Source organism: Microtus pennsylvanicus, unplaced genomic scaffold (genome assembly GCF_037038515.1).
Source record: "Microtus pennsylvanicus isolate mMicPen1 unplaced genomic scaffold, mMicPen1.hap1 Scaffold_351, whole genome shotgun sequence".
NCBI classification, from domain to species: Eukaryota; Metazoa; Chordata; class Mammalia; order Rodentia; family Cricetidae; genus Microtus; species Microtus pennsylvanicus.
The window spans coordinates 2501-14037 of record NW_027460974.1 but is presented as its reverse complement, the minus strand read 5'-3'; the positions used below and the strand labels follow the sequence as shown (position 1 = coordinate 14037).

General features: G+C 55.1%; 1 protein-coding gene across 4 annotated transcripts in view; it reads right to left on the bottom strand.

Moving 5' to 3' along the window:
- Positions 1-1475: 1475 nt before the first annotated feature.
- The window catches only part of LOC142842259 (endonuclease V-like), a 10929-nt gene continuing 867 nt past the window's right edge, over positions 1476-11537 (bottom strand). The window contains exons 3-7 of one of the 4 annotated variants that reach the window (XM_075959103.1): positions 10643-10755; positions 8617-8685; positions 8195-8323; positions 5803-5876; positions 1476-4683 (exon numbers count right to left, since the gene is read on the bottom strand). In XM_075959103.1, the coding sequence (XP_075815218.1) occupies positions 4470-4683; positions 5803-5876; positions 8195-8323; positions 8617-8685; positions 10643-10755 (599 nt within the window). In that variant the 3' untranslated portion in view covers positions 1476-4469. The remainder of the gene's footprint in view (positions 4684-5802; positions 5877-8194; positions 8324-8616; positions 8686-10642; positions 10756-11537) is intronic. The other 3 variants (XM_075959100.1, XM_075959099.1, XM_075959102.1) reach the window with 3 other exon arrangements.

Below are 11537 nucleotides of genomic sequence, written 5' to 3'. Positions count from 1 at the left end.
AGTCCCACTCCATCACCTCTGTGACACCCAGCTGACAACCCCTTGGGCCATTCATCTGCATGTCAGTGGTGCCTCTTATTCTGTGTCTCTGCCTTTAATTAATAATTAGATAAAATTCCTTGCTGGACCTCGTCAGGGTGGTGTGGCAGGGTTGCTGGGCTGGGCTGCTGTTGGGGTGGGAGATGCTCCTCACTTCTGATACCAGCTCCTTAGCTGACAGGTAGACTGACACCCTACTGACTCTGGAGACACTAAACCCACCTCGACCAGACACACTCAGCGTGTGAGAGCAGAGGCCTTGGGCTGCAGCCCTGTCAGATAGTTGTACGCACCAGGTCACAGCCCCAGAGAAAGCCCGCCAAGGACTCCTCTGAGGAGATACAACAATGTTCCCAGAGGCCTGGGTAGCAGCCGATGGGGTCTAGGGAGCAGGTGAGCTCCCCAACGGCCAAGAGACAGCAAGTAGTCCTAGTAAGGTGTTGAGGAAGGTCAAGGTTCCCTGCCTGACCTGCCCGATTCCTAGGTAGTGATGGCTTGGGCTTCTCTCCCCAGAGCTGGCCATGGCCAGATCATAGTGGGCCACTCCGGTTCTGACAGTGTTCACTATTCCTGTTGCCACAAGGGATGGAGATGGCTGGGGTCCTTAGCGACCCAGAGGCCGGGCTAGGTTACCTCCTCCTGGAAGCCTCTTCTCCCAGCTGCTGGACAGAGGTGAGGATGCTGGGAAGGGGCACAGAAGCTGCAGATGAAAATGAAAATCTATTTGGATCGGACTTGAATTATTAAGAGGCTCAAGAATATCTTAGCTCTTGAAAGCTGTGGTCTGCTGAGACGGACATCACCAAGCCCTATTTTTAAGGTTCTGTGGGAAGAAGCCGAGACGCCGCAGTACTTAGGGCCCCCTGCCCTCAAGCACTGGTGTCTGGCCACCCCACCCCAGACTGGCCCACAGCCCATGCTCCACCTACCCTACTCCTTCAGTTTGGACCCCCCTGGCCCCTGTAGCAGCTCAGCCTGGCAAACTGTGGGCTGGAGTGGGGGTTGGAGGGCTAGGGCCCCACACCATTGCCACTGATGTGCAGGACAGCACAGCACTGCCCGAACACCAAGCGTACAGTGGCCCCGCACTACCCCCAAGCCTGGCTGCTCCCCAGTGCACTCAGCTCCAGCATCTTCGTGGCACATCCCACCCCAAACCTCAACCCTGTCGCGGGCCCCGATAATGACACGGTGTCCTGAGCCCCTACACTTTTGCTCCATGGGAGAGCTGCACCACTCCTAGCAGCGTCTGCAAGGGCCATGCTAGTAGTTTGGGGACAAGCAGAAAAGGCTGTGACGCAGAGGTGGTGGCAGCCTCCTTTCAATTTTGGGACTCATGCGGGTCCTCGGTGAGGAACAGCTCCTGAGTCATTCTAGGAGGCCACCAAAGAACCACCCCATGTTGGCTGTGGCCAGCCAAGACAACAGAGGTTGCCAAAGGCAGAACTCAAAGTGGGTCTGTTTCTAGTAACCTCAGGGTATAAAAAGAAATCAGCAATGAAGCAGATTTGAGACTAATTCCTTGATACACACGTTCCCATCGCTAAAATCCAGAACTTGAAAGTCAACTACAAATAGCCCAATTACACACACACACAGCAACAGACTAAGGATGTGAACAGACATTTATCCCAGGATGCACACGCGGCCAGAAAGTGGACAAAAGGCGCTGAAGTCATTCATCACTAGGAGAAGGCAAGTAAATTCCCATGAGGTCCCCTCCAACTCCCTGGGTGGCCAGAGTCCAAAGGTGCCCGAAGGTGTAGGGCTATGCCCTTTGCCCCTAGGGGTGGTGGGTTTCTTATAAAGTGAAGCCGAGGGCCACCTCAGGACCCGGCACTGTCTCTCCTAGGTATGCACCCACAAGAATGGAAACAGTCACAAAGGAGCTCAGCATCTAGCGTCCCTGGGACAGGCACAAGGAAAGCATCTGGGAGTTGATGCACAACCCCACAGAATAGTGCGCAGTCACAAAGAGGAGTGAACTGGGACACATGGCACCCCACCTAGGAGCCTGGAAACAGGCAGACCTATACACACCAAGTGGGCTGGCTGGGCTGGCAGATTCTCGTGGGGAAGGGTGGGGACTGGAGGTCCCTCACAGGGCTCCCTTATAACAATGAAAATGCTTTGGGGCAAAAGAGGCAATAGCTGCATGAGACAACGAATCCTCTTTTTGTTGGCCTGTGTGGTCAGGCTGGTGGTCCTCCGGTCTCAAGCTCCCCACTGGCTGGGCCCACACAGACAGCTGTGTACACCCGGACTGAATATTGCAGAAGTCAACAAGCTGTATTTAATGACTGAGCCAAAAGGATCTTCTCTCAGAACAAAGCACACAAAAGTTACCTACAAGCTGCCTTCAGGCTCCGCCCTGCACCTCACTGTGTGTTTGCACTGGCAGCCTGGAGAGCCACCCTCCCAGGGAAAATGGCCACCGTGACCGAGAAGAGGGCCTGGGCAGGTGTGTGATTTCTGTGTGTCCCCGGGAAGGTCTCCTGCTGGGGTGGAACAGATGAGACAGAGGGGTGGCCAGGCTGGGTTCCCAGCCACACTCTGGTGGCTCACAGGAGTGGGAGGAACTGCCTGCTCAAGTGAGGTGTGGATTGAGGACTCTTTAAAGTTGTTTTTCTCGTTATCTGTAAGGCTGGCCTTAAAGACTGATGGCCTTGGCCTCTGGAGCCAACTTCTCTAAGCTAACAGCTTCTCCTCACCCGAGGATCTGTGTGTTGGACCCTGTGTGAAGCCCTCACCCACCCGTCCTGTGGCACCTTCCAGCTGCATGGGAGGCTGGCCAGGCCTTGTTCCCCCCTCGACATCTAAGCTCTTCATGAGGACTCTGGCCACTACAGTTTAACCCCAACCTTTTGTTTCCAACTCCCCCCCCAAAAAAAATACTCCCCTCCACAACTCTGTCTTGACAAGGCTTGAGGAGGGAGAAATCAGGAAGACAGATGGTGGGGCCAGCTGCAGGCTCTCCAGCTCTTGGCTTCCACAGGAAAGCCAGGGAACGAGTGTATGTGCATGCGTGTATGTGTGGGTGTGCAAGCATGTATGTGTACAGTGTTTGTGAGTGATAGGGGAGGGCCAGTGGGGGCTGCACCTCTTGGAAACCTGCCAGTCCGGGGCACTCTGTTAGATCCAAGGTACTAGCCTGGGACTCTGACTCAGAAGTAGATAGAGTGAGGCCACAGCTGGGGGGGGATTCCCCGGTTAAGCATACACTTCCCTTCCCACAAGCCCCCTAAAGAAGGTGGGGGATGTGGGCACCATAGGGATTAACTTCCTGCTCAGACACCATGGGTGTCCCTGAGGCTCTTACATCAGATGTGTGGTGGGGAGGTTGCCTCTCTCTGCCACACACCTAATTTACTGGGAACTGACTGGGTGACAGGACCACATGTATCTTCCCCAATGTCCCAAACCAAAATCCCAGAGAGTGGGAACCAGCAGCCCTACCCCCAAGGGATCTTGACAGTCACTACTACCTGGCTTAGAAGGGAGACTCAGCGGCCCAGCTGAATCTAAATGGGACTGGCTGTGACTTCCTCCACCACTGACCCCCCACGGGTGTAGGATTTGGCAGCTAGTCTAGCCCACCACCTCTCCTCCAGGAAGTCTGGGGATTAGGGTGCAGGCAGAGGACATGTTACAGGTATGTCACCTCTGTGTCCCACCTCAGCTGCCACTCTAGTGAACCTGGAGAGTGTGTGTGGGAGAACACGGTGCTGGAGCTGAGCTTCTCGTCAGCCTCCTCTGTGGCCTGCCGCAGTCACCACTCCAGGCCCGGCCTAGGAACAGACCTGCTTTCTTGGTGGGATGGAATTTTGACGCTCCCTCTGGTGAGAGGGTGGCAGGAAGAGGAGTGAGGAGCTGAGCCTGGGGCTTTCTCACCATGGGCCTCAACCGGCTTCCCATCTGGCACCCTCTGCGGAGCTGACTCCCCAACACCCACTCTTGAGCCTGCTCCAGGTTTGAGGCTTTCCCACTGCAGGTCCCTCAAGCTCAGCATCAGGCTTAAGGACAGGCACCTTGGGGGTTGCAGTCTGGCTATGCCTACTGAAGGGCAGTCTGTGGCCAGGATGGCAACGGAAGTCAGAGCCAAGTCAGAACCAGGTCTGTATTCCAGGGGGACGGTCAGAGCTGCAGGTGCTGGCACAGGCTGACAATCTCAGGACCTCTGGGTACCTGGAGCTCCTGTATACTCTGTGTGTGTTTCCTGGTCTGAAATGTTGTCTTGCTGGAGCATGGTGACCACACTGACCAGCTAGTGATGGAGGCGGCTGGGCAGCCATGGCCCAAGGTAAACTATGCCTGCTGCGTCCTTCTGGGGATTCGGCTGTTGTTGCCTCTGGCAGGGGGGCCTGGTGCTCGACCTGTGGCTGTGGGTGAGGTTCCCACAGCTCCTAGAGATCATCTTCTCAGGATGGCGACTATAACCAGGCTGGAGGAGGCCAGAGGTCTGAGTCTTCATGATGCCCAGTTCCTTCTGACTGCTGAGCTTTTGGCTGCTCCTGGAAGCCTGGCTGGGGATCTTTGGGGTCCGTGCTGGGGCCTCTGTCACAGTCCTTGGGGGGCCTGCCTTGGTCGGCAGGTGATCCTGGGCTACCTTTGGGGCATGCCTTTGGCCCCTGCTCCTTCTGGCTCCTGGTAATGACACCAAGAAACAGGTAACATAAAAATCCAGGCGTGTCCGAAGTTCCCTTCCTGAAGGGCAGACAGTTGTTAGCTGGACAGATCCACTCTGCCCTCAGGCTGGCCGAGCTCAACTGTGAAGCTGGGAGTTGGCCCAGCTGCCCATTCCCTCAGTCTCAAAGAGCTTCATGGGCTCAGGAACAGCCACCAGCTACAGGGGAATGAGCACGAGGGGGCATCCTTAACTACTCACGCACCACACAAGACAGGGCCGCTGCCACCTGGAAGTGAGGAGCACCAGAGGCAGGGACCAAAACTGAAGCTGCCAGATGCACTATGCTCTGTGGCTGATGCCCCGTGCCTCAGTTTCCTAACCCATGAAATGGAACCACAGTACCTGTTTCTTGACAAGGCTTCCCTGAGGTCTGTTCTAGTAATAGCAGTTTGTGTAAAAAATTCACAACAGCCCTGTGTCCACAGCTGAGACTGAAGGACAGAGCTTCTGCGAGGGGGAGACAGCCATGTGAGAGAACGTGTCTGACGCTAGAGACCATATCCTTTCTGAGGAGACCTGACCTGCACCCCTGAACAGATGGAGTGGACCAGAAGAGGCTAGGCAGCTGACTGAATGGTTCATGTCAACAGCCTCGACTGAGAAAATGCTCCCTGAAGATCTGGCTGTGGGACATTTTCTTAATTAGTGATTGATGGGAGAGGACCCAGCCCATTTTGGCTGGTGGTCCTGGGTTCTGTAAGAAAGCAGGCTGAGCAAGCCATGATGAGCAAGCCTGTAAGCAGCTCCCCTCCAGCTGAAGCAGTTTCTCCCCTGCTGTGACTTCCTCCAACCATGAACAGTGACAGGGAAGTGTAAGCCAAATAAACCCTCTCCTCCCGACCTGCTTTTGGCATGGTGTTTCTTCACAGCAATAGAAACCCTAACTAGGACAGCAGCCGTGCTTGGAGGTTGCCTTGGGCCAGCCGGGCCACGAGTAGGGTTTCTCGAGGGTTCCCACTAGGTTTGAGGTCTATTTTCCTTCAAGGGACCTCTTCCTATGTCCCCTGCCAGTCCTGGTCTCATCAAGGGCAGGCGGAGCTCACACAGGACACCGCGGACATCCTTCTCACGCTCACCTCTCCTGCCTTTGTGCTTGAGACCCAGGGTGTCCTAGAGTCCTTCGGATGTACTCTCGGGAGCGGATGTCAGCCTGGAAGACACACAGAACTGTGGCCAGGCCCTGAGCACATCTCCCCATCCCCAACTGCTGGGAGCACTTCATGCCCTTCCAGAGGCAGCCTATACAGGCCCGTCATGTCCTGTGGGGACATCAGCCCCACCAGTGTGCAGCTGGCAGAAATGCTGAGACCCTGGGGGCTGAGGGTCCTGGCTCCTCCCTGCATTAGCTGACTGACCGGTGAACCCTGGGTCCAGAGCCTCTGCTTCTCTATGCTGCTAACAGTCCAGGTGTCTGTCTTCTCTGTCTGTCCCTCTGATGGGTGTCAGCTGTGACACCTGCCCACCTCCAGGTCATCTGACAAGTTACCATAATAAAAAAGGACTGTGGGCCACAGGTGTGGGGATACAGTGGAACTCAGGCCTGAATATACACTCATCCCTGATCCCAGCTCAGATGGGTTTAGCTTAGCTTTGGGACCACATGACCCACAGATAGCAACAGCTAATCCTGAAGACAGCGCCTCTTCAGCTAAGGGAAGTAGGCCGTGGGCAGTGGGACATCCTGATGGCACAGGATGGACCAGAGTTACAGTGGAACTCTGGGAAACAAGGAACACAGCAAAGCCTGAAACCAACAGCCCTACCGGGTCGCAGCAGAGTCTGGGTATGGACTAGAGCAGAGGGAAGGCAGGCCCCAGAGACTAGCACTGAACCTTTCTTGGAGAACTTTATAGGGAGGGGAGCCCTGTTGAGAGGCCAATGGAAAGAAGAGAAGCCAAGAGCCACAGACAGTCCTGCTGGGCTTGTTCCCTTCCCCCACCAGTCTGGGCCCCCACGGTAGGCAGCCATGTGTTTGTTCCGTGTGCACACAGGGTTGGGCAGGCTCCTGTGCTCGGCATGCTCTGGCTTCCAGTACTCAAGGAGCTTTGCAGTAGGCTCACCCCTTACCTGCTAGGGCAGAAACCACTGTAACTGGGGGAAAAGCATGGTCAAAACCTGAGGCTGGCAAAGCAGGTCTGGGACTGCATAACACAGGGCTGTGTGTCCTCAGGGAGGGTTTCAGTGGCTTTCTCTCTTCAGACCACAGAGATGGAAGGGGAAAAGCTTCCTGGGACTAGGGACAGAACTCACAGGTTTGAGAGATCATTGCACCTGTAACCAAAGTAACACCCTAGATGAGGGAGGGCTGGGGTGAGCTAGGTTAAAGAGGGTTTTTCCTGGGGAATGCCAACAGCTCACTCATTCTCAGAGGCCACGTATGGGCAGCCTTTCCAGGAGCAGGGTTGAGCACCACAGGTGACATAGCTTGCTGCTGCCCCCTAGAGGCCATCCTATGCATCTGCAGCTCGGCTGCTCTCCCTCAGAGCAGAGTCCAGTCTGCAGTCTGCTGCATGGCCTCCTTCACACCTCGCAAAGACCTCACAGCCTCCTGAGTGTGCAGAGCTGTGGCCTGAAAAACTGTCTTATAGCTGAGGGAGACAGTAGCTCCTTGGAGTCCCTTGTTGGTAAGGCTTCCTGCCTCCTGCCTCTGGCTGAGTTGCTTGAACATCAAATTTCTCCCGACCCGGGGCTTTTGCTAGTGTCTTTCCAGAGCCCAGACTGTCCTACTCTAAAAAGTGGCTTTTCCAGACAGGTGGTGGTGGTGCACACCTTTAATCCGAGCACTTGGGAGGCAGGGGCAGGCACATCTCTGTGAGTTCAAGGCCAGCCTGATCTACAGAGCTAGTTCCAGGACAGCCAAAACTACACAGAGAAACCCTGTCTCGAAAAACCCAGAAAAAGAAAAGGGTGGAGCTTTTCCTGGGTCCTCGACTACGGGCCACTGCTGAGCAGGCACTGGTACGTGATGGGTGACACGGACGGTGACCTGCATGTTGCTCTCCCGCAGCCTGAGATGACCGGCTATCAGAGTGCTGAGCCTCTGGGGCACCGACAGCAGCATGGGTGTCAGGTACCTGGCAGAACCATGCCCTGGGGTCCATCCTAATTGGTGTCCTTGTCACCAGCACAAGCCTCTTCAGTGCAGCGGTAGAGGGCGCTGTGAGAGCCTCTGGCTAAGGGCTGCTCCCCACTGGTCCTGCCTGGGATGTGCTGGCTTTGGAAGACAAGCTGCTCTTTCTTTGCACTGCTGTACCAGGTGCAGGAGGCTCAGCAAGGCAGAAGCAGGCACAAAGTGGCAAGAATTCCCAAGGGAAACAACCTCTGCTCTACACTCTTGCCTTCAGTGCCCAGTTAGCTAAACTAGGCTCTCTAGCTAGGGGCTTACGGACCTGTCCTCAGATCCCTGCAGAGACCCACCCCAGGTGAGACTGGGTGGCAGTGTCAACCCCCCACTCCCAGTCCCCATACCTGGCGTATGGGCTCTGGGATCCGGAACCTACAGCAGTGGTGGGTCAGACGCACAGCGACCTCCAGGCTTATTCTGTGGCCCACAGAGACATAGAGGGGCTTGGTGCTGTGGTCATGGCTCTTCAGCGCCTGTGGGTGGAGGGAGGTCAAGCATGGCTGGGGTGCATTCCTGTGGAGCAGGACCAGTCTCAGGGAGGAGGTTCTGAGTATGTCCTGGGCGGCAGGAAAGAGCTCACAGGGGGCAGGCATCTCCAGGTGGCACACGGGGTGAGTGTAACCAGAGGAGGACGTGACACAGTGTACCCTGGTTGGTGCAGGACATGCAGAGGACAGGGTCCGGCGCACAAAAACATGTGTGCAGGAGCTGCCTTGTGGCTAGTGGACACCGAGTCTGGACAGGGCACAGCCTTTGGGCCACTCACCATTCCCAGGACAGTACCAGAGTTGCCCATCAGAGGAAACGTGTCTCCCCCAGCCTGAAGGAGTACAATCTGGGAAATGGAGAAAAAATTATAAAAATATCCCTTTAAAAGGGTGAATAACAGGCTTGATATTGCACACTAGAGAGGCAGAGGAACAGACCTCTGTGAGTTCAAGTCCAAACTCAGCTACACATTGAGACCCTGTCTCAAATACAAAACAGCCAAATGGTAGTGGCACACACTTTTAATCCCAGCACTCAGAGTTAAGGAAAGCAGAGGCAGTTGGATCTCTGTGAGTTCGAGGCCAGCCTAGTCCACAAAGCAAGTTCCAGTATAGTCAGGCTACACAGAGAAAGCCTGTCTGGAAAAATCAAAACCAAACAAACAAATTCCTAACAAAAGTGCAGGTGGGCTCGAGTATGTCATCCTTAGGAACATAGTTTTCCTCCTCTGAGAAGGAGTCTCTGTCACCAAGGAGCCTCCCTTCTCTGCCTCTCTGGTGCTGGGATAACAAGCAGGGGCCACAGGCTCAGCACTCTGCACGTGGCTAACAGGAATCAATCTCAAGTGTTTGTTTAAGACAAGCACTTCACTGTCTGAGCCATCCCCAAACCCACCATCCCTTCTGAAATGGCTGAAGGTCAGCGCCATTCTTTAGGGTGTGTGTCTGTGTGGGGTGTGTGTGTGTGTGCACGTGAGCGCAGGTGCCCGTAGAGAGACATCAGACTGCCTGGAGCTGGAGGTACATGTGGTTGTCAGCTAAGCAACACAACTTTGGGGCCTCTGCAAGAGCAGTGCATTTTGTTTTGCTCTCTCTCTCTCTCTCTCTCTCTCTCTCTCTCTCTCACACACACACACACACACACACACACACACACACACACACACACACAGAGTTTCTCTGTGTATCCTTGGCTGTCCTGGAAATCACTCTGTAGACCGGGCTAGTCTCAAACTCACAGAGAGCCACCTGCCTCTGCTTCCTGGTTGCTGGGGTTAGAGGAGTGCGCCACCATTGCCCAGCCCAAGCAGTACATATTTTTAACCACTGAGCCATCTCTCCAGTCCAGCAAACTCATTTAAGAATCTAAGCAGTGAGAAGAGGGCCTCATTGTGTCTAGGAGTAACAAGTTTACACCTCAGAGGCAGCACTGAGTATGTTGTCAACTGTGCCAAGGTCATGGCATGAGGTTCCATGTACGCTGGTAACTGGGGCTTAGAGAAGGGGTTGTGGTTTCCCAAGGCCCCAAAATGGCAGGTGCCCCTGGGCACAGCAGTGCATGTCCAGGCTAAAGGTACCATCTGCTGGGTGCTTCCCTCCAGCTAGGGATCTGGCACAAGCCAACTCAGCCCTCTCCTTCAGGAGGGGAAGGATTGCTGATCCATCCAGTGATCAGGCTGCTGTGAGTAGGACCTGGGCTTTCCCCGCTGCACCAGCTCGACTCTCTATACAGGCTCCTGAGAGCTAGGAGAGACGGCAGGTCTCTGCTCTTGTCACTTGCCCAGTGGGATAACATTATGTCAATGGCTTCCTCTGGGTGAGGATGGAACATCCACAATGCCAGTTCTAGGGTGGGAAAATGGCGAAGTGGAGGCAGAGTAAGGGTCAGAGTCAGGTACCACAGCAAGCTGAGACTGCAGGCTGACTGTGAACACCATGGGAGGGGACAAGGTGGTGAGGATGAGATGGGAAACCTGGAAAGCCTGTCCCCAGGAACTGGAGCACATGGCCCCGCATGAACGCTGCAATGGCAGAGGCAAGGAAGAAGGGGAGGCAAACATGGTGGGAGGCGCCCAGCAAGCTTCAGAGGGCTGTGAGCCACTGCTAGATGAACTGCCCATAGGCAGATGGAAGGAAGTGCCCAGGGAAAAGGGGATCTTCTGGGCAAGAAAGCGGGGATGTGAGGACTGTGCTAACAGGCCAGGTGAGAGCTGAGTGCCCCCAGGAGGTGGCCAAGCCATGGGCATGATCCCCAGGGCTAACGGGCACACCGGTTGACTCCCAGGAATCCGAGGCCCTCCTCACCTTCTCCTTGTGCAGGGAATTGTTCTCTAGCCCATCCACCTGCAGGAGCTTCTTTGCTACCCCAATGCAGGGCAGATCTGTAAGGACACCAAGGTGGCAGGCCACTCCAAAGCCTGCAAGGGACCAAGGAAGTGAGCTGGATGGTGGGGATGAGATGGAGAACCAACCAGAATCTCTCATCCAGACACACAGACTCTTGAGTGGGAGCCAAGCTGACCGGACTATGAATGAGAGGCTCTGTTCTGATTGCATGGGTGCTAAGGATGGGATGAAGGAAGGCTCCTTCCTCCGACAGGTAACTATGGCACATTCTCCTAACCCTTCACCCTCTTCCATCCGCTGCTCTTCTCAGGCCTCTGTGCCTCTCCCCTATGGTCTGGGTCCTGTCAGGTGGCCTGGACAGCAGTGACTGGGGACATATACCCTGAATGGCTGGCTTAAGTGGCTGATCTGTGAGTCTACCCCTAAATAAGGGACCTTTATTATACTCCATTCTGAGCTGGTGTGGGACTAGTTTATTGTAATCTCTAACCGTTGTTTGGCCTAGAATTGGTGTCCAGATTAGCATGGATCTATCTTTTGGCTCTGGGTCCATGGTTTCTAGCCAGACCCCTATCATTCCTGCCGGTTAGGAAGGCAATCCCTTCTTCATGCCCCACTTGGGAGTGCTACTGTAACCTTCTTCAGGCCACAGTGCCCTGGCAAGGGCAGAGACAAAGCCTGACTGGCAGTTCAGGGCTGGTGTGGGAACGGAGCTAACCTGAGCTCAGTCCTGTGACTCTACGGTCACTAGGTCAACCTAGAAGAGGTACTGGGAATGGGCCAGTGTAGGGCACTGTGGAGGCAAGCAGGTGGGTGACAGCAGGGCTCTTCTGGGGGAAACACCCTACTCTCC